This window comes from Impatiens glandulifera, unplaced genomic scaffold, assembly GCF_907164915.1.
Source record: "Impatiens glandulifera unplaced genomic scaffold, dImpGla2.1, whole genome shotgun sequence".
Classification (NCBI taxonomy): Eukaryota; Viridiplantae; Streptophyta; class Magnoliopsida; order Ericales; family Balsaminaceae; genus Impatiens; species Impatiens glandulifera.
The window spans coordinates 4,571-24,157 of record NW_025919264.1 but is presented as its reverse complement, the minus strand read 5'-3'; the positions used below and the strand labels follow the sequence as shown (position 1 = coordinate 24,157).

Genomic DNA, 19,587 nt, shown 5'->3' with positions numbered 1-19,587 from the left:
ATCCTTCTTATTTTTCTTTTATTGTTTTGTTCAATTTTCGTGTAACTCGATCCAATTATCCGAAGTGTTTCAAGATAAAATTGTGTTATTAGTTAATTGAAATTACAAATTCTTTTATGTTTGGATGTTAAGCAATGTAAAAATAGATTTACTGATTAAATTGATAATTGACTTTCCATGATTTTGTTGTTAGACTTCTTTATTGTTTTTTTCTCTCTTTGTTAGGTTTTGCAATAGCTTAACTCATCTTAGCTAGCCAATTTGGTGGATATGTGAATGTAACATATCCAAGTTAATTGATGAACAAAACATAAGTGTAAGAACTCATTGGAGGACACTGCAAAACTTGTTGACTTGTACATTATTTTTACAAACACAACAATTAAGTCAAGTTGGAGACTTTTTATATATTATTTGTGATGTCCCATATTGAAAAATGACAGTTCATATAAAAGTGAGGCTAATAGACTATAGTTATATTCATGAATACCTTTTGAGATTAAGTTGTGGTGGTTTAGTGGTTTGCTTGGAGATATATGTAGTCTATTTCCTCACGTGTAACCCTACCGTTACCGTTGGTGGTAGGAAATAAGTGTCACGAGGGAGACTGTGATGTCCCAAATCAAAAAATTATAATAAATATGAGTTTCATATAGGAGTGAGTGAGTCTAATAGAATATAGATACTTTCATGAATACCTTTTGAACATGAGTTGGGGGTGTTTAGTGTTTTCTCAAGGTATTTGTAATCTTAGGTTTTATTTTTGTTTTTAGTCTTAGGTGTTTTAATAAATAGCTATTTAAAATTACTCTTTCTATGATTAGTTTGGTTGATTATATGATGAATGTATGCCTGTCAATCATGTACTTTACTATTAGTCACCCATTTATTTTCTCAATTTGTCCAATATCCTTAGGGGAGATTGTGATATCCCAAATCGAAAAATCACAATAAATATGAATTTCATATAAGATTGTGTCTAATAGACTATAAATATATTCATGAATACATTTTGAGTTTAGGTTGTGGTGGCTAGTGTTTGTTTAGAGTATTTGTAGTCTTAAGTTTTATTTTTGTTTTTAGTCTAAGGTGTTTTATTAAATAGTTATTTAAAATTACTCTTTTTAGGATTATTTTGATTGATTATACGATGAATGTATGCCGATGAATCATGTACTTTTTCAATTTGTCCAATGTCCTTATCCAACAGAGGTTTATTTAAGAACTCATGTATTATTGTTCGAGGAATGATCAGGACTTTGGACAACAAGGACTTTGGACAACACTAAAAGTCCAAAATGGTTCTCACTAGAAACCAAAGGACGCGGATGATGGCAAGAATGGTTCTCAATAGAAACAGAAGAGATGTTGATGGAGTTGATCGTCTTAGTGAGTTGCTCGATCCTCTGATTTATCATATATTTTCATTTATCGATACCAAATACATGGTTAAAAGTTGTGTATTGTCCAAAAGATACAAATTCCTTTGGCGTTCTCTTAACATTTTTCGATTCGATGAAATAATATATCGCAACAACATCTTTTTTGTAAACTTTATCAAGGAGGTTCTATCACGATGTGTTGGATCAAATATCTCTTCTTTCAGCCTAAAATTCCTGTTTTCACCTAATCGTCGTTTCTTGAAAAAAGTTTTGAAGCATGTGTTGTTACACAAGACAGAACATCTATTCCTCAATATTGGTCTTTGTGACTACTCTTCTATGCATCCTATTATTACTTCCCAATCATTGAAAACTCTCCATGCTCCATGTGGTTCTATTAATGGATCACATTCTTTTAATTTTCCCATCCTAACTACACTATACCTAGAACATCCCATTTTTTATGATCCAGATTGCGGGTTTTCAGAACTTTTTTCTGGGTGTCCAAATCTGAAGGATTTGACTTTACACAGTTGTGTGAGTGATTTGGATTCTATTAGTATTATGAGTAAACAACTAGAAAAACTGGATATTTCAGTTCAGTTATGTCCTATAGACTTTGAAATTGTAATTGATGGGCCAAAACTATATTCACTCAAATATAAGGGAGATGCTTTTGTTAGGATCTTAGCTAATGTGCCCTCTATAGAAAAGGTTGATCTCAGTTGTTTTTTTCTTCATGGTGGAAACTGGAAAGAAAGGGTTTTGAATGTTATCAAGATGCTTCAAAATTTTCAGCATTCCAAATACTTAAAACTTGGCTCAGGCATTATGCAGGTATGTTTATTAACTCTTATCTTTAGTTATTTGTTGTTAGTTATCACCACATTACATCATTTGATGGATAAGAAAACCTTTCAAAGATGATTGAATTGAATTCTTACAAATGAATTGATTTCTTCCTGTAAACAACCATTTGAGTGCAGCTTCACTAATCATGAATGATCTCATTTTTCACAGGTTCTTGTTTCTAGTTCTGTCTTTCAGAAACAATTCCCACTTCAATTATGTAATTTGAAGCTCTTGGAATTGAATTTACCAAATGGGTATAATGGGAGGATTGATGTTATTTCCTACTTACTTAGGCATTCTCCAGCTAAAGATCTTGTTGGAATGAAATTATGGGAGGTAACACCTTTCTTATTTATTGTTGTTATTATTCTTCATTTTTGTTTAATATGGCTATTTGAATACGATGTTTTATTTAGTATTTAACATCCTCAAAGCTTTGTTTTTAATTAAATAGTATATTTACTCCAATTGGGATGCATATTTAACATTCTAAATTTTGACTTGTTTGTAATGTTTTGTTTGAGGTGGATCTTGTTTGCCTATAATGGACGCTAGTGTCCGGTTGTTTGATTGTATTGTAAAGGAGATCTTCACTCCCATTTCATGTTTCAGTTTTTATCGATAAGACACGAACAAAAATTTAAAAAATGGTACTATTAAAATGCAGGATATTCTTGGCTTAGAAGAAAATCAAGAGAGCACCTATTTTATTGATCAACAACCACATAGAATAAAAGTGATGGCAAAAGGCAAATATCATATACAATTAAAAGTCAATTATCAACTTATACAGGGATGGAACTCCATGTATACTAAATTGTAATTGCTTGTTGTATGAGGATGAACTCTACTTTCATTTGGTCGAATAATTTGTATTTATTTTATTTCAATAATTTTACCAAATATTGTTCCAAAATATGAATATTATATCTCATTTATAAATTATAATTTATCTCAAAATTTTTTGTTATATTTCAATTCAAAGTTTAATATATCAGTTGTCATTATGCGGTAATTGCAAAATAACTGGTAATGTTCAGAATTTAAATTAGAACAAATCTAATTGTGAATTTATAACATATTTGTTAGAAACCATACCATCACTTCTCAAATTAATTAATCAAGCTTTGAATAGTGTTAAAGTTAAAACTAATTTAAGCGGTCATTCATTACAAGTTTTAAATATTTAGATTAAATAATCAAAAATGGAGAAATTGTTAAATAAATTAGTAGCAAATTAAATATCTAAACAAAACTAATCAAATTAACTCTTATGCAGATAAAGAAAAACCGGAACTGCTTAAAGGAAAATAAGCAAACAAACTCAACAAATCGGTTTTATGATCAGTTTTATGAACAGTTTTATGATTGGTTTTATGATCTGTCTTATGATCGGTTCTATAAAAATGGAGCAAATCGGCTTTATGATCGGTCTTATCTTCGGTTATTTGTATGATCGGCTATTTAAGAAAACCCAGTTTTATATTTTGGTTTTATAAAGCTTGCGCGATCGGTTTTGTCATCGGTAAAATGGTCGGCTATTCAGCAAAACCGGTTTTAAATCTTACCCTTACCCATGGTCTTACCCTTGCGGTTATCTTCAAAAGTGATCTTAGGACCTGAGCATTCTGTTATATCAGTTAGAAGTCGTCTTTCTCCAGTCATGTGTCTGGATTATCCACTGTTCTGATACCAAACTGAATCCTCTAGACAGTTAATCTACATAAAAACATATTTATAAACTTTTGGTACCCACATTCACTTGGGTCCTCGATCAATTAGTCCCTTTGGAATCCATCTTTTAGTTATTTTGATGAATTTCCCTTTTTGTGTAGTAATAAGTGCGTATGATTTCGGCTTAACAAACATCTTCCTACTAGCAGCTATTCCCTTAAATTTACAGGATGATTTTTGTTTAAAACTCCTTAACTTCTTGTCAGGTTTTAACATGCCAGACTTACTGGCTGCTTTCTTCCTAGGTTTTAGTCAGCTAACAGTCGGGGAATATGAATAAGCTCATCCTTCAATGTTAGATCCTCACAGCTTGGATCAGTTCCATTATTAGTTAAACTCCTTCTGACAAAGTTTATAGGCTTAAACTTGTCTGTTGCTGAGTTCAACTTCTTACATGAGTTGTCTGATTCATTGCTGTCAAATCATAAACCGAATTTGTATCCGACAGGCCTCAACATATAAATTTGATGTCTGACAGTGTCTCTAGACCTCGTCCAAGAACTAACCACATATGTCAAACGTTGGTTTCCGGAAACTAGAGTTTAACCTTTTTCTTTGAGCATTTCATTCTCAGATGAGAGCTCAATTACTTTGTTTTTAGAGGATTTTGGTTCAGAAACTTGAGGTGAAGAAGAGTTATCAGATTCATATTTTAATTTCATTTCATTAAATGAGTCTGATAATTTCTTGTACTCACTGACCATGTCATTGAGTGCAGTAGTTAACTCATCTCTTGTAAAACCTTTTGAGGAAGAGTTAAATAACTTGGATTGGTCATCTGCCATCAGACATGTGACGACTTCGGTATCACTTTTACTAGATGATTCCTCTGAGTCACTATCGGCCCACTTGGACATATTTTCAGCACTTATAAGAACCTTCTGATCTGTTCGGTTTTTCTTTGTTTGAACATTATTGCCATAAATTTGAATTAGCTTCTCCCAAATTTCTTTAGTAGAGGAGCAAGACTTGATCTCACTGAATATGTTCATGTTGATCGACTTGAACAAGACGTCTTTGGCAACATTATACAGGTTGTTCATCATCTTATCTTCAGTTGTCCAGCTAAATCTTGGCTTCTCAATCTTTATCGGACCATTAGTGATGACATTCCATATGTCACAAACAAGGGCAGCCAAATGAGCTTGCATTCTCATCATCCAATAATCATAGTTTTCTTTTGAGAAAACATAAATTTGGTTGATGACAGACATGATTCAAGTTCTTGTTGTTTGAGAATAGAAAACAGGGCTCTAATACCAATTTATAAGATCGGTGTAACCAATAGAGACGGGATTTGGCTATTGATAACAACTCGCGATAAATGATTCGATTTTAACTCTGTTAGAAGTTAAAATCTATTTTTATTCTTCATAAATCCTTCGAACTCTTGAAACAGTTTCAAAAGCAAAAGTGTTCGTCAAATTTGAAGCTTTGAACCAATGAAATATGAATGACAGAAAGTAAAGAACGCATGAAGTTGTTTATGGATGTTCGGAGTAAACCCTTTTATGTCACCCCTTCTTCCACAACCAGAAGGATATCCACTAAATCTTTGAATCAAATACAGTTTACTGATCTAGCTAACACTCTGTTGAACAGAACAATCTATGTTCAACTTACAATATTAAGAACAATATTCACTCAGCTAGACAAGTTTTTATTCTTTCTCTTAAACTTGGAAGATGATAGAAATTAGTAAGTGCAAGAGTAGGTTTGTGAATTGATCAGCAAATAAGCAAGTTCACTAGTAGGTCATGAGATCTTTTCGTCCATTGTCTTTGAGCATCTATTTGTAGTAGAAGGACACCAACGGTCGAATCTTCTTCATGGACACGTGACAAGCGTCCATTGGAAGACCGCCCAAAAGACAATAGTACAGCAGACTCTGAGCAAATGGATCATGGCCGTACCGAACAGGTAGTGCGCCGAATATCTTTTCTGATATTGTCTTATACTAGACAAACCGTTGGAAGGATATTTGCGTACGTGACATTCGTTCATTAGATGCAATTAGCTGGCTTGTCAGACTGCACAAGATTGAGTGGAACAAAGTAGCAGACAACTAGTTGATCGTGGGTAGACGTATGCTAACTTCAAACGGTTGTTGAAGCGAGACATTAGACGTGCTCCATTAGACTATCTAGTCTAAGGGAATTAGACGTCAACGTCTAATAGCGTGTTCCATTATACTACACGTCTAATGGAGTTAGACTGCAACGTCTAACTACGTATCTATTAGACCGCATGTCTAACTTCATATCACTTTAGACTTGTCTGAAAGAGTTAGACTACACGTCTAACTACGTATCTGTTAGACTGCTCGTCTAATTATATATCACTTCAGACTTTTCAGAAGTAGTTAGACTGCACGTCCAACTATGTATCTGTTAGACTGCACGTCTAACTACGTGTCACTTCAGACTTGTCTAAAGGAGTTAGACTATACGTCTAACTATGTATTTGTTAGACTGCACATCTAATTACGTATCTGTTAGACTGTCCATCTAACTACGTATCACTTCAGACTTGTCTGAAGGAGTTAGACTGTACGTCTAACTACGTATCTGATAGACTGCACGTCTAACTACGTATCTGTTAGACTGTCCGTCTAACTACGTATCATTTCAGACTTGTTTGAAGGAGTTAGACGATACGTCTAACTACGTATTTGTTAGATTGCACGTCTAACTACGTTATACGTCTAGTTAGTCTGCTTATATCACATCTAAGTTAGCAAAGTCTGGTGCACCTGCATAGAAATAATTAGACGACTTAACTTCATTTATATTCTAGATTTAATCACAATTAAGTTTTAATCATAATTAAGTTTTAATCATATATCATGAAAATAAAGTTGGCATAGAATATATTTATTCTCTTAATTATTTTAAACAAAATAATTTAACCCAACATATCGCCATGTGGTGTATTGTGTATATGGATGTAGATGCTCAGATGCACCGTACACCCTTTTTTGCCTTTGTTTCCCCTCGATAGAGGAAGTCTACTTAACGAACTGGTAGGACGCGGAGATCGATTGATCCATATTAATCTCGAGAGTGGATGGTTGACCATCGCCGCCTCCTTATCTTGGAGGCTCTCCGGCCGGGGAAGGGCTTGATATCGTAACATTTTCTTCCGGTGTATGTGAAAAAGACTTTTCATTTAGTCATAGCTTGGTCTCGTATCTATTTGATGGGGCTTCTTCCTATGTCTATAAATTCCATTGGACCCAGAAATAATACAATGGGTTGATTGTTTTGCTCCTATATCTTCCAAAAGGAAAAATGATCTCTGAGAGTTATTTCCTGAATCCAAAAGACAGTACTTGAATTTTTTGTTGTCGGGCCTCCCGAACGTTGAGAAAGACTCCTTAACTTAACACTCTCTTTATCGAGATGTTTAATGAAATGGTTCTAACCATTTTCCCCAAAAAATACAATGGGGATGAGAGAAAGAAACTCTAACAAAAAAAATTCAACTAAATCATTTCATAATCACTCTTCACAACTAACTGTTCTATTTATAATATTACATTATAACTGTCACTTTATTTCCGTCACAATATTTAACCCTAATATTCCTTTCTTTATATCATTACCCTCTCTTTCAATCCGTTCATCCGTAAACGACAATAGACGAAGGTTCGTCTAAGATTCTCAAGCATCGGGTGGCTCTTTGAACCATATAAATTGCTCAAATTGTTTTCATAGACTATTGGGTGGTTCTCACAAACTATTCCAATAGATTTCTCAATTGTAGCCCATAAGAACAATAACAAAACTTTGCATCAGGTGGTTCTTCAAACCATAATAAGTAATTGCATCTCATCTATATTTTTTGCCATTAAATTTTCTGAAAGTAAGACCCAACTTTTTGTGGTTTCTCGAACCACAAAAACTGGACACAATTTGAACTTGGCGCTAAGTATGCTTGAGAAATGGGATCAAAAGCCAACATTCTATCTTCAAGGCTTAAAACATCTTCAAACATTTCTTCAATTTCAGCATCTCTCAAGTCACCACGATAATGATCATCATTTTCAACGTAGGTTGCCTTCGTCTTCTCTCGGTTATCGTACACTAGGAAGACTTGCAAAAGAATAAACGAAGAACATTAATTATCATAAATTTCTTCATCAAAATTTAAATTGTCTTTTTTGTATCATTAGTACGTGGAGTCTCCATTTCTTTTTCATAACAAAAGTCGCCGAGAGGAAGCTTGGCTTCCATTTTAGAATAATCGTCATCAAAAGAGGTTTCGTTGTTTGAAGTCGAATGTGTCAATGGGGAAGGAGTTGATTGTGACATATGTTTTACAATATCATGTTGTTTGCCATCTTCCCATAACTAATTGGATTTCAATCTCAAGTTTTTACGATCATTTTTCCATTTTGCTTTGTCATTTCATCATTGACCTTCTGTTTTTAGGTTCATAAACGATCCTCCATTATTTTAACTTCCGTGATCAACCATTATTTTAACAAGTCGGTTATATGTCGACTTTGTTCCGCGATAAACTTCCACGATTCTGTCTGCACCTTCGTTTGATTATGTTGTGGATTGTCCCTTACACGTAACTCAAACTCATGTCACAATAGTCGTTTCAACTCTCTCCATGTCAATTCCTTGCTGAGAGTTTTTTTGACCACATGTTCCCTAAACAATTATAGTGCCTTTACCCTCAAGTGAGTTGTAGTAAGTGGCACCTCGTCTTCTTCGAGTGTACCGTTAATTCGAAAATATTTGACTACATCATAAATCCAGTCTTTGACATCTTCTCCAAAAGAATTAGGAAAATTCATTTTCAAATCGACAAAATTTTCTTTTGAAGACCGAATTCAATTCCTTATCGGTCTGTTCAAACAGTAATCAAACAATCTGTGCAAGTCAAATAAAACAACCTCTAGTCTCAATATAATTTCTCCCCAAGATAAATAACCATGTAAAAATAGATTTCACCGTGACTTTTGAAAATTGTAATCGTACTACTTTACCTTAGTGATGATTTAATACCTTCAAAGAAATGGGCCTTACTGAATTCATTTTCCTCCGTCTTCGACTTTAATTGAACGATAACAAAATCAGTCTTCCATTCGTCGCGAAATCAAAAACCGCCAGAACTATCACCGTCGTAATGGAGCTTCTTCGGTTTGTATCACTTCTGGTCGACTTATCTCTACAATCTTAATTTTGTTGACACAATTCCACGATCGAAAGTTCAAAATCGTCCCGAAATAGAACAAAGTTAATACCGGATATTCTAAATAAGACGATTCCTTCTGCGAACGTCGTCTCCACTTCTTCTTTTTCTCCGACTATGTAGGCAACTCCACACGTGGTCCGACTAGTTTTCCTGCCTTATAATAAACTACGATCTTTTTCCACCTAAGTTCAACTTCTCAAGCAAGTACGATCCGTCAAAAATAATGATCCAATTCTTCAGTTTCAATACACCATAATCTCCCACTTGTGAATTGTTTCTATGCGGCAACTAAAGAAATTGAATCACATCTAAGTCTTCTTCAGCTATATACCTCATAGTGCACACAAAAAAAATTATATCAAGATGAGTAGTAAAAAATCAAATGAAGGAGATAGAACCCTAACTGCTAAGGTGAGTACCATATAGATGAGAAAAAGAAACTTTAACAAAAGTTTTTAAATAAATTATTTCATAACCCACTATTCACAACTAACTATTCTATTTATACTACTACATTATAACTGTCACTTTATTCCCACCACTATATTTAACCTTAATATCATTTATACAGATCAAACATCAATCAAACCACCACCCGTTCAGTCCGATTCAATTGGCCAAGTTCTCATAGGACTAAAAATTGCAATCTCTATCCACATGTATATTGTAGTACATTTGGAACTTGTAAATAGGAGCAAAATATACAATGAGATACATCTAAGCCAACATACATTGGTTTGCAAATGCCCATTCGATTAAAGCATGTAAACCAAGGGCACAATAATAGAATTCTGTTATAGTACTTCATCAAACAGATTCTAATTCCAAAGAGTAAACAAACCCTTTTTCCTTTCTTTTTTGTAAAACTTTTTTGTTTGGGCAGAACTGAATGTATTCATTAGAATTTCATTACTTGCTTAGGCTGACTTCCATGTTTTCCAAGCGCCTTCTCTAATGCTGTGGAGAAATCGCTGAAAGGAACCAATTCCATCCTGCAACATAAACAATAAAAACTGTTAGTAATTGTCGATTATAGTGTAAACAATAAAGTATTTATTGGGTGTGAGGGGGAATTGAGTAAAAAAGTCATAAAATGAGCCCATCTCGAACCCGAGCCAACAGACAAAAAATAACTTAAAAGTTATTAAAGATAAGAATGAAGAAAAGATATACTCGTAGCTCAATTTTCCCTCCCTTGTTAGGCCTAGAAGGTAGTCTATCATTGGTCTGCACTCCATTGATTTATCGGAGGTCATCCATTTCTGTAACCAGAATCCCCTCAAGGAAAGATCCTGAAAACAGAGGAATAGTTAAGTATACAGGAGATATGATATAAAACTAGAAGGCTGAAAACACTCTAATGTAAGAAGATTGCGTTTTAGCAAAACCTTTTTTTCTAAACAGCCGAGGTAGAGGCAAGGTCAGTCGACCTCCTACACCAGTCGTGGCAAAGAGATGAAGAGGAAGTGGGGGAGGGAGATGAAAAGGCGGAAATTTTGGAAAAACATCTTCCCTTTGAGCTTGTTTTTGGTAAATATCAGTATGAAAATACTTCTTGAATTACAGTTGATTCCGAGATTTCCTTTATTTATATTTTTGGACACAAATCACTCTACAGTAACCTGTTTTGTTGACAATCTTGACAACTAAACGAGATGTTTGCTCTATCTTGAATATAAAGATAGTTTCCAAGGACGGAAAAGTATTTTCCTATACATTACTTAAACACGTAGTATATTAAACAAGGAAAATTCCTTCATATCAAAGCCAAACTGGCACAACTTTTAGTTTTTTAATATAATCCTTCTAGTTTTCTTTATGACTATATCTTTTGTCACTCATCTTCTATGTGGATGGGCTAGAAAAACGTATTAGATTGTATTCTATCTTTTAATAGTTTACTTACATAAATTATATGACTGGTTTGTAGCAAAAAAATAAAACAGAGAAGCAAATCCTAGCATACCTTGAAAATAAAGGATGAGGTTGATACAGTTATTGGCTTCTTTGACATTCCACCATATGTAACCATCGTGCCTTCCTGCCTGAAAACAAGGGAATGTCAATGGCATGATGATGCATATCTTTATCAAAATTTTCTAAGGAATTAGAGACCTAGTGCTATACCTCAAGAATTTAAGGACCAAACTAGCTGCAGTACCTCCTACACAGTTGAATCCAAGAGCAGGTTCAGGTATGTTATTCTATCACATAAATAAAACAAAAATGTCAAATGAGTACACAAAACAGAAAAGGCTAGTCATGGGAGTCAAAAAATACTTATACAACAGACAATAACTGAAATGATTTGATTACCAAGAGAGCTTTAACATTCTTTACATCCAGTTCACTCTCAGTGAACACAGCATTAGCTCCAAGTTTCTTTAGTTTCTCTTTAACTACATCAGACCCAGCCCTGAAAGAACAGATTCAAGATAATTAATGACATCATTGCAGGAACTTCTATTGCATATACCAATTTAAAGGGATTTGAGAAGTTCCCAATACATGATTGCAAACAAGGAGATGCAAGTGTTTTTACAACATATAAATTTACTGAAATTTTTTAGTTAATACATTTAGAGTTGGAGCTAGTACCTAATACATAGGATTTTCAGAGAAAAAAAAATCCCTGATCGTTTTCTTTTGGAAATTGACAAATTAGATTTTGTATATCTTATTTATATGTCAGCTTTGGTTTATAATGGGATTAAGAGAACAAATCCCACAATGCAATATGGAAAAAAATTAAAATATGGAAGGATCTCAGTAGAATATAATTAGCCTAGTTATCTAGTTCATGTCATATACAAGAAAGGTTTAACATAGGTGACGAAAGATCTTGGGGAGGATAAACCAAGGAAAAATGAAAGCTATTGCTATACACCAGTAGAATTATGCTGCAAAATCCAGGTCTTGATTTCAAAGATAAAACCAAGTCTTTAGTATATAGATACGAAATGGATGATAAATCAATGTGCATCTCTTGTAATGTTGATGATATGACCTGAAAATGAGGATGTTGAATGGTGGAATCTCCTACATTACCTGTCCCTTATAATATTGACACTATGAATTCCTTGGATACGAGCAATTTGAATGACACATTGCCCCACAATGCTTGTGGCTCCATTTTGTACAATAGAATCTCCTGTGAAGTGGAAATCAGGTATGTTGAGGGGAAAGAATCAAGTATAGTGGATAATAGTTTGAAGAAATGAATAAAAACCTGATTTCAGATTGGTAAAATCCTGAAGCATCCTTAATGCAGTTAGGGGATTTATAGTTATTGTTGCAGCATATTCAATGGGTGTATCTTTATCAATTTTGTGCCACATGCTTTGATCTTTGACAACATATGTTTGCCATGTACCTGAGAAGGAATTTCATCACTATACTAATAATCAAATTAACTGAATCAGAGAAAAATTTGAAGGAGTTCCTTTTTGCCTAACATGGAGTACAAATTGTGAGCTGACAAGGTAAGACTGGAAATAATAAAATCCTACAATCAGAAGAAATCTTATCCAGACGACATTAAATTCAACCATTTTAAGTTTTAACAATAACAACTAGCGTATTGTATCCATCCAAAAATGTGTTGCTAATATGGTTACGAGTTATGTCACATCCAAGCTTATATAATATCCTAAATGCAAAAGGCAAAAAACCACTCAAATAAAATTCTCATGGTATTTAGGCAATTCTATACCAGAAGAAGGTGGAGATGGGATGACCATATCGCCAGGAGAAAGGCCTTTGACTGCAGAACCTAAACAGTGCACCTCTCCAACCCCTTCATAACCTCCTACTGCTGGAACATCTGGCCTTACAGGGTAAACACCTGCATGAGTTCACATGGGAGTATTCAAACATCATGGCTTTTGAACATACACAATAAGGTCCAACAGAACTGAGGTTCACATAAAGGCATGAAAAGATTACAACAGAGCCTTAGGAGGAGAAGACAGTTTATTGATAGTAATGAATTATTTGGCTAATTCTCAACAAGTTTAGAGTCCTTGAATTAATAGTCCTAATCATTACACAAAGAAGACATAGACATGGACATTTTGTAAAATTAACCTTCTATCCTATTGATATCAGAAGGATTTATTGGAGCGGCGATCATTTTCACGCAGACATCATTTTCCTTGAGCTGAACTGGTGCAAGTTCTATGATTCTGCAAATGATTCAACAACTAGAAATCATAAGAAATGTCTATTTTGGGTGAGAAATTGGATCCTGAAGAAAATGGATTTCGAACATGAGAAATCAATTCGACAAGCGAGAGAGAAAATCTAGCGAACCTGGTGACGGAATCTGGAGGGCCGTGCTGAGTATAAACGATGGCAGTGGAGGATGGCGAGAAGATGGCGGAGAAAGCACGGACTGCGAAGGACGGTGAATGTGTGAGATTGCAGAGTGATGAAGACGACCTGTATAGTGCTTTGAAGCTCACTAACCTCAGTGAAGCCATGGATGTTTTGTGAGAGAATGAACAAAGTAAAGCTACAAACAGAATTTTCGAAAAAAAAGGTTTATTTATCCCATTATTTATTTAACATTAAATTTTTGTGCGAGGAGTCTAGGTTTAGTGGATGATTCTTCGAATAAATTTTGGGACAACATTTGGCGTAGAGTTAAAAGTTTAGTTACGACGTATCATGAGTTTGTTTTCATTGTTATATGTAAAAATGACGCAGTTAATGACATGTTTTGGTATAGTGATTTTGTTGGTAAATTAGATATAAAATGAGATTAAACATTATGTAGATATCGTCCCATAATAAAGTTACATTTTGGTAAGATGCAAAAAAGTGTTACCGTTTAAACAAAACGTTATGCGTTCACAATATATATATAGTTTTAATGTGGGGCATTGCTATAAGTTGTTCGTTAAATTAATTTCATATAATTTTTGTTGGAAAATTTTGGGAGTAAAAAATTCCATCCAAGATCTCATTCTTTGAATGGAGCGTTATTTATGGTGAAATTCTAACAGATAATATGTGCATGAAAAAAAATTGTATTATGATTAGTCGTATGTGTGCCACGAAGAGGTTGAATCGGAAATTCACTTACTTTTGCATTGTCGATGGGTGACTAGTATTTGGAGTTTTTTGTGGAGTATAATTGAGATTCATTGGGTGATGTCCGAATTTTTGGGTAGTTGTTGAGAAGTTTGGATTGATGTGACTCATATGGTAGACCTACATAGTTGAGATATCATCCCAATTATTTTTTTTGTGAACTTTCAATGATCATAGTCGTTCGATGCGTATCATTCATAATACTATTATTATAATGATTTTTTAAGTTCGTTTAAGAAAGTCAGTCGAATCTGTAAAAGAATTAATAGTTTTTCTCTAAAATTTACGAGCTTCATAACTTATTGAGTATCATTTTTTCTTATATCTTATTTTTTATTTTCCTCTTTTAATGTCATGTTTTTTCATTGTACTTAAATAGTTTTTTGAATTTTTAATATACATGGATCTTTTTTTTTTTTAAATTAGTTTTTTTATGCCATAATTTTTTTTTAGTGTTTCGATGAGTGGACAGGATTCAATTATAATTTAGTTATAATGTAAAATTAAAATGATTTAAATATATATTATCTATATTATTAAGATATTTGTTTGACACAACTTATTAAGATATTAAGATAGTTCAAGTATCCAGAGTTTTGTTTAAATGTCGATTATGAGAAAAAAAAATATGGGTTCGAAATGTTAATTTACTATATAAAAACAATATCAGTATCAGTTAAATAGGTTAACTTAAAAAATTAAAAAAAACACAAAAGATTGGTTTTACATTTAATTTTCTAAATTCAAAATAAAAATATTAGTTCAAAATTTTAACTTACTAAATTTTAAAAAAATATATCGGTTCAATATTATATAATTCAAAAAAAAATAATTATTGATTCTTGTAAATGATAAAATAATAATAATATATTTTTGTTTAAAAAATAAATTATAATTACAATTTTAAGATAAAAATAATAAAATTGAGAATTATAAAAACAGCATTGAATTCTATTGAAATTCTAATTCTAATTCTAATTCTAATTCTAATTATTAATTATAAATGTTTTTGTCAAACCTCGAAATTGGAATTAGACCCCAATTCTAATTCAAAATTCATAGCTACCGAACACAACCATTCACTTCTAGAATTTAGGCTGGTTGACACGAACTATTTCCCAAATTAACATGTTTATTGTTGAATTTTTCAAATTAACATATTTTGTTCATTCATTCTCAAACTAACCTAATTTACTATTAAAATTCAGTTTTTTAAATTTTTTTTATTACATTTGAATTCATTATATATATATATAAATTATTATTTGTATAAATTAAATTATTTATATTTTAAATTATTATTTTTATAAATTTGATTATTTATATTTTGATATGTATTTTATATTATTATTTTTCATAAACTTAGTTCAAAACTGAATGGATGTGGATATGTCTCACGATGGAGGATATCGTTACGGTCAAGCAACAACAAATATGGTCGAAAGTTTTAATGGTATCTTAAGGTCTGATCGTTTTCTTCCGATCACGTTAATGATGGAATTTATATATTATCGCTCTGTAAAACTTATTACAGAAAAGCGTACTCAAACTTTAAATTATCTTCAAAATGGTCATATTTATTGTAAAGTATCAAGAAAATTATTTGAAAATATCGAAAATAATGCATCCACACACAATAATTCCATATAATGAACAAAGTGAAATCTTTGAGGTGACTACTGCACGTTACAGAACGAATAATGATTCTTGGAAATGTGACAACAAACATATCGTTGACCTATGTAAAGATTTTTTTATTGTGGAAAATGGTGTCGATATCACTCTAAATGTTCACATATAGTTGATGGTTGTATATTGAGTAATCTTGATTGTGTTCAATACATCGATACATATTACAATCTAACAACACTTTCTATGATGTGGAAGTATGATTTTCACCCTATACCTAACGAATCATATTGGAAGTTCCCAATAGCACATGATTGAGAGAAATATGGTAATCTTGTTCCCAATGAAAATTTGAGAAAGAAAAAAAACCAACGAGTTCAAAGACAACGTATTCGAACCGTAATGGATAACTCACGAAGGACCAACATTTGTTGAAGGTGTGGCCAAGAAGGTCATACGAGACGTAGCCAACGATGTCTTAAACAAAATCGTCAATAATTTAGAAAAATGATGACTGTAATCGTTTTTATGAATGATTAATTATTATATTATTGTGGTTAAGATATTTTTTATTAATTAGTATTTATCAATTATTTATTAGAATGCTAAAAAAATATTTATTACCTAATATAAATAATAATTGAAATGTAAATATATATATTAAAATATAAATAATCAAATTTATAAAAATAATAATTTAAAATATATATATCAAAATATAAATAATCAATTTTATAAAAAATAATAATTTAAAATATATATCAAAATATAAATAATTTATATAAATAATAATTAAAATATATCAAATTTATAAAAATAATAATATATATATTATATATATAATGAATTTAAATTTAATAAATTAATAAATTAAAAAAACTGAGTTTGAATGGTAAATTATGTTAGTTTGGAAATGAATAACCAAATTATGTTAGTTTGGAAAGTTAAACGACAAAATAGGTTAGTTTGAGAAATTGTTCGGTTGACTCAACCCAACAGGGAAAGAAAATTGATTTAACTACCTAAATCAAATCAAATTAGTCTAAACTGAACCGATTGATCAAACTTTTGTGGCGGAGAACCGCTAAATCGACTTATAATTATTAAAATTGTACATAATTTAGTTAAAATTTATAGGTGGTATTAAACATTTTTTAATAATTAAATTTTCAAATTTTAACTACATTTTTTATATAAAAAATTACATATAAAAAATTAATTTATAAATAATACAAAATAATATTTACAGAATTTAGATTTGAAATAATATAACAAATTTATAAAAATTAACACTTCAATAGAAAATATCTAATAATCTTATAGGGTAAGCCAAACAAATTAGATTCAATCATACACAGATGAACATAACTCTCATGTTCATTATCTATCTGTTCGCACGCAGCCTCTTAACTTTCCTTCCAATTTGATTTTCCATCTGTGCCTTCCAATGTGTGAAGTAACTTTCCTTCCAATTTGATTTTCCATCTGTGCCTTCCAATGTGTGAAGGTATTAAATGCATCGCTCTTATATATTAAAATATACAATCATGTCATTATTGAGTAATCATATATAAATGTTACAAAATAATTATAACCTCATATACCTTCAACTCGAGCAGGACCCAACAATCAAAGTTGATATAATTAAGTATGTCTTAGTTTTGTGAACTCCCTTACTAAAATTACTACGATACTTTTTACCGAAATGCACTGTTCACACAACTCAAGGTTTGTAACCTTGTGGCTAGATAGAAGATCATGTTTGGACAGAATTTTCATCCCCTCGTGCCCATATGTTCAAGTCACATATGTCACAACTTGGTTATGTCAGGGCGACGAATCACAGATATGGATGTGACCGGAGCAGAACTTGTCATCGTCTTACTTTGTAGTATATGTATTTTTTTAATATCTTTTAGTAACACTTTTGAACCCTTAGTACACAATGTTCATTCTTCACCACTAAACTTAAAACCTTTAGCATTTAAAATACCTAAAGATATTAAGTTCTTCTTTAGTTGAAGAACATGACAAACACCGGTTAGGGTCCTTATTTACCATCAACAGTTTGAACCTTGATAGTCTCAATACCTATAGTTTTACATATGACATTGTTTCCCATGACAATATTTCCATCATCATAATCTTCATAGGTATCGAATCATTCTTTGTTCGGACTCATATGATATACGAAGCTTGAGTTCAACACCTATGTATCAATAGGGTATAGAGAAGCGTTAGCTACAAGGGCCACATCTTCTTTAGAGTCAGTGTCCTTGTCTTTTTATGTGTTATAGCAGCCGTGGAATGTTTGTCTTCTTTCTCAAGACAATTGTTCTTCCAATGACTAGGTTCTTTATCAAAATACAGATGTCTTTAACACTAGGGCCGTTAGATTTGTATTTTTTTATCATTCTTCTTTCCGGATCATTTGTAGTTGACTATGTTGATAATCAAACCAGATGCTTAATTAACTACAATTTCACTACTCGTCTTATGGCGCAGTTCTCTAGTATGAAGTCTTGACTAAACTTCCTTTAGAGTCGCGGTGTCTTTACCCACAACGAACAATTGAACAAAATTTTCAAACGAGTTGGGTAAAGATACTAACAAAATTAAGGCAGCATTTTTAACTTCGGTCTTAACATCAATATTTTTCAATTCAAATAATATATTGTTTTGTTAGGATCGGGATCGCCGAAGGAGACCGGGGATCTCACTAGGGTGAACACTTACACACACGCCGATTAATAATAACCCTGTTAGAGATTGATTATCGGTTTCTATTCTTCGCTAGTTGTCATAAACTCTTGAACCGAGTTCAAGTGCGGAAGTGTTTGTTTCAACTTGAAGCAATGAATAATCGGTTTGGAAGATTTAGAAAGTAAAGAACACAAAACACAAGAAATGTTTATGGATGTTCGGAGTAAACTCTCCTACGTCACCCCTTCTTCTCGACCTCGAGAAGGATACTCTTCTCAACCTTGAGAAGAGTATTCACTAGAAGATTTGGTTAAATACAACACACTTGTAAACAACCTAGTTGAACAACCAGGACTTAGTTGCTTCCTACTTTCGAACTCCTAGCACACACATGACACTTGTTGATAGACACTCTATCAACTTACAAAGAACTTGATACAATAATTTTTGGTATGAAGACACTCTCACACACACAAAATATACTGAAACAAGAGCTTGTAGAGAGTTTGTATTAACAAGAGAGCTCAAAATGATCTTCAAGGTTCTTGCTTCTTCTGTTCTTCCTTTAATCTTCTTATATATCCAAATCACACAAAAACGGTCATATTTTCTCCAACGATACCAGTCCTCTTTTAATTTGCTTGGCTTCAGAATGGTACAATGGAGAAGATCTTCTTTGATCTTGTCTGTACTTGGATACTAATAAGCTAGGAAACATTAATTGGTTTAATGATTTCAGAGGAGCATGCAACATACATTTTTGTCTTCTAATTGATCAGTCTGAAGTACGCTGGCAGACATCTACTCCCAAGAAGTCTTCACTAGACTTGCACTAAAATGACAACAAATTAGTCTAAGATTATAAAAATTGTTTTACCAGACTACTCATAACGAAAGCTTAATTTGGAACTAATATTGATCAGGTAATGGAAAGCATTTATTCAGATTCTCTATTTAAATATCCAGAGCTCATTTAATATTGAAG

General features: G+C 32.3%; 2 protein-coding genes across 2 annotated transcripts; one reads left to right on the top strand and one right to left on the bottom strand.

The window, feature by feature from the left end:
• The first annotated feature begins 1,298 nt into the window (after positions 1-1,298).
• Positions 1,299-4,248, top strand: LOC124917752 (F-box/LRR-repeat protein At5g02910-like). Its single transcript, XM_047458083.1, has 4 exons — positions 1,299-2,219; positions 2,403-2,570; positions 2,902-2,983; positions 4,175-4,248. The coding sequence occupies exons 1-4, from the start codon at positions 1,299-1,301 to the stop codon at positions 4,246-4,248; spliced, it is 1,245 nt and encodes a 414-aa protein (XP_047314039.1).
• Positions 4,249-10,063: 5,815 nt separating this feature from the next.
• On the bottom strand, positions 10,064-13,693 carry LOC124917751 (enoyl-[acyl-carrier-protein] reductase, mitochondrial-like). Its single transcript, XM_047458082.1, has 10 exons — positions 13,488-13,693; positions 13,263-13,360; positions 12,889-13,020; positions 12,406-12,549; positions 12,225-12,327; positions 11,493-11,592; positions 11,304-11,380; positions 11,143-11,221; positions 10,350-10,468; positions 10,064-10,168 (listed from the first exon to the last, which is right to left on the bottom strand). Exons 1-10 carry the CDS (start codon positions 13,655-13,657, stop codon positions 10,075-10,077), a joined length of 1,116 nt encoding a protein of 371 aa, XP_047314038.1. The 5' UTR covers positions 13,658-13,693; the 3' UTR covers positions 10,064-10,074.
• Between the last annotated feature and the right edge of the window lie 5,894 nt (positions 13,694-19,587).

Coding starts and splice junctions, on each gene's coding strand:
- LOC124917752 (XM_047458083.1), top strand. CDS start 1,299: ATGGTTCTCACTAGAAACCAAAGGACGCGGATGATGGCAAGAATGGTT. Junction 2,571..2,901: donor TTGGAATGAAATTATGGGAG/GTAACACCTTTC, acceptor ATTAAAATGCAG/GATATTCTTGGCTTAGAAGA. Junction 2,984..4,174: donor AATAAAAGTGATGGCAAAAG/GCAAATATCATA, acceptor ACTTCTTGTCAG/GTTTTAACATGCCAGACTTA.
- LOC124917751 (XM_047458082.1), bottom strand. CDS start 13,657: ATGGCTTCACTGAGGTTAGTGAGCTTCAAAGCACTATACAGGTCGTCT. Junction 11,222..11,303: donor TTGGTCCTTAAATTCTTGAG/GTATAGCACTAG, acceptor CCTTGTTTTCAG/GCAGGAAGGCACGATGGTTA. Junction 10,169..10,349: donor GAGGGAAAATTGAGCTACGA/GTATATCTTTTC, acceptor TTTATGTTGCAG/GATGGAATTGGTTCCTTTCA.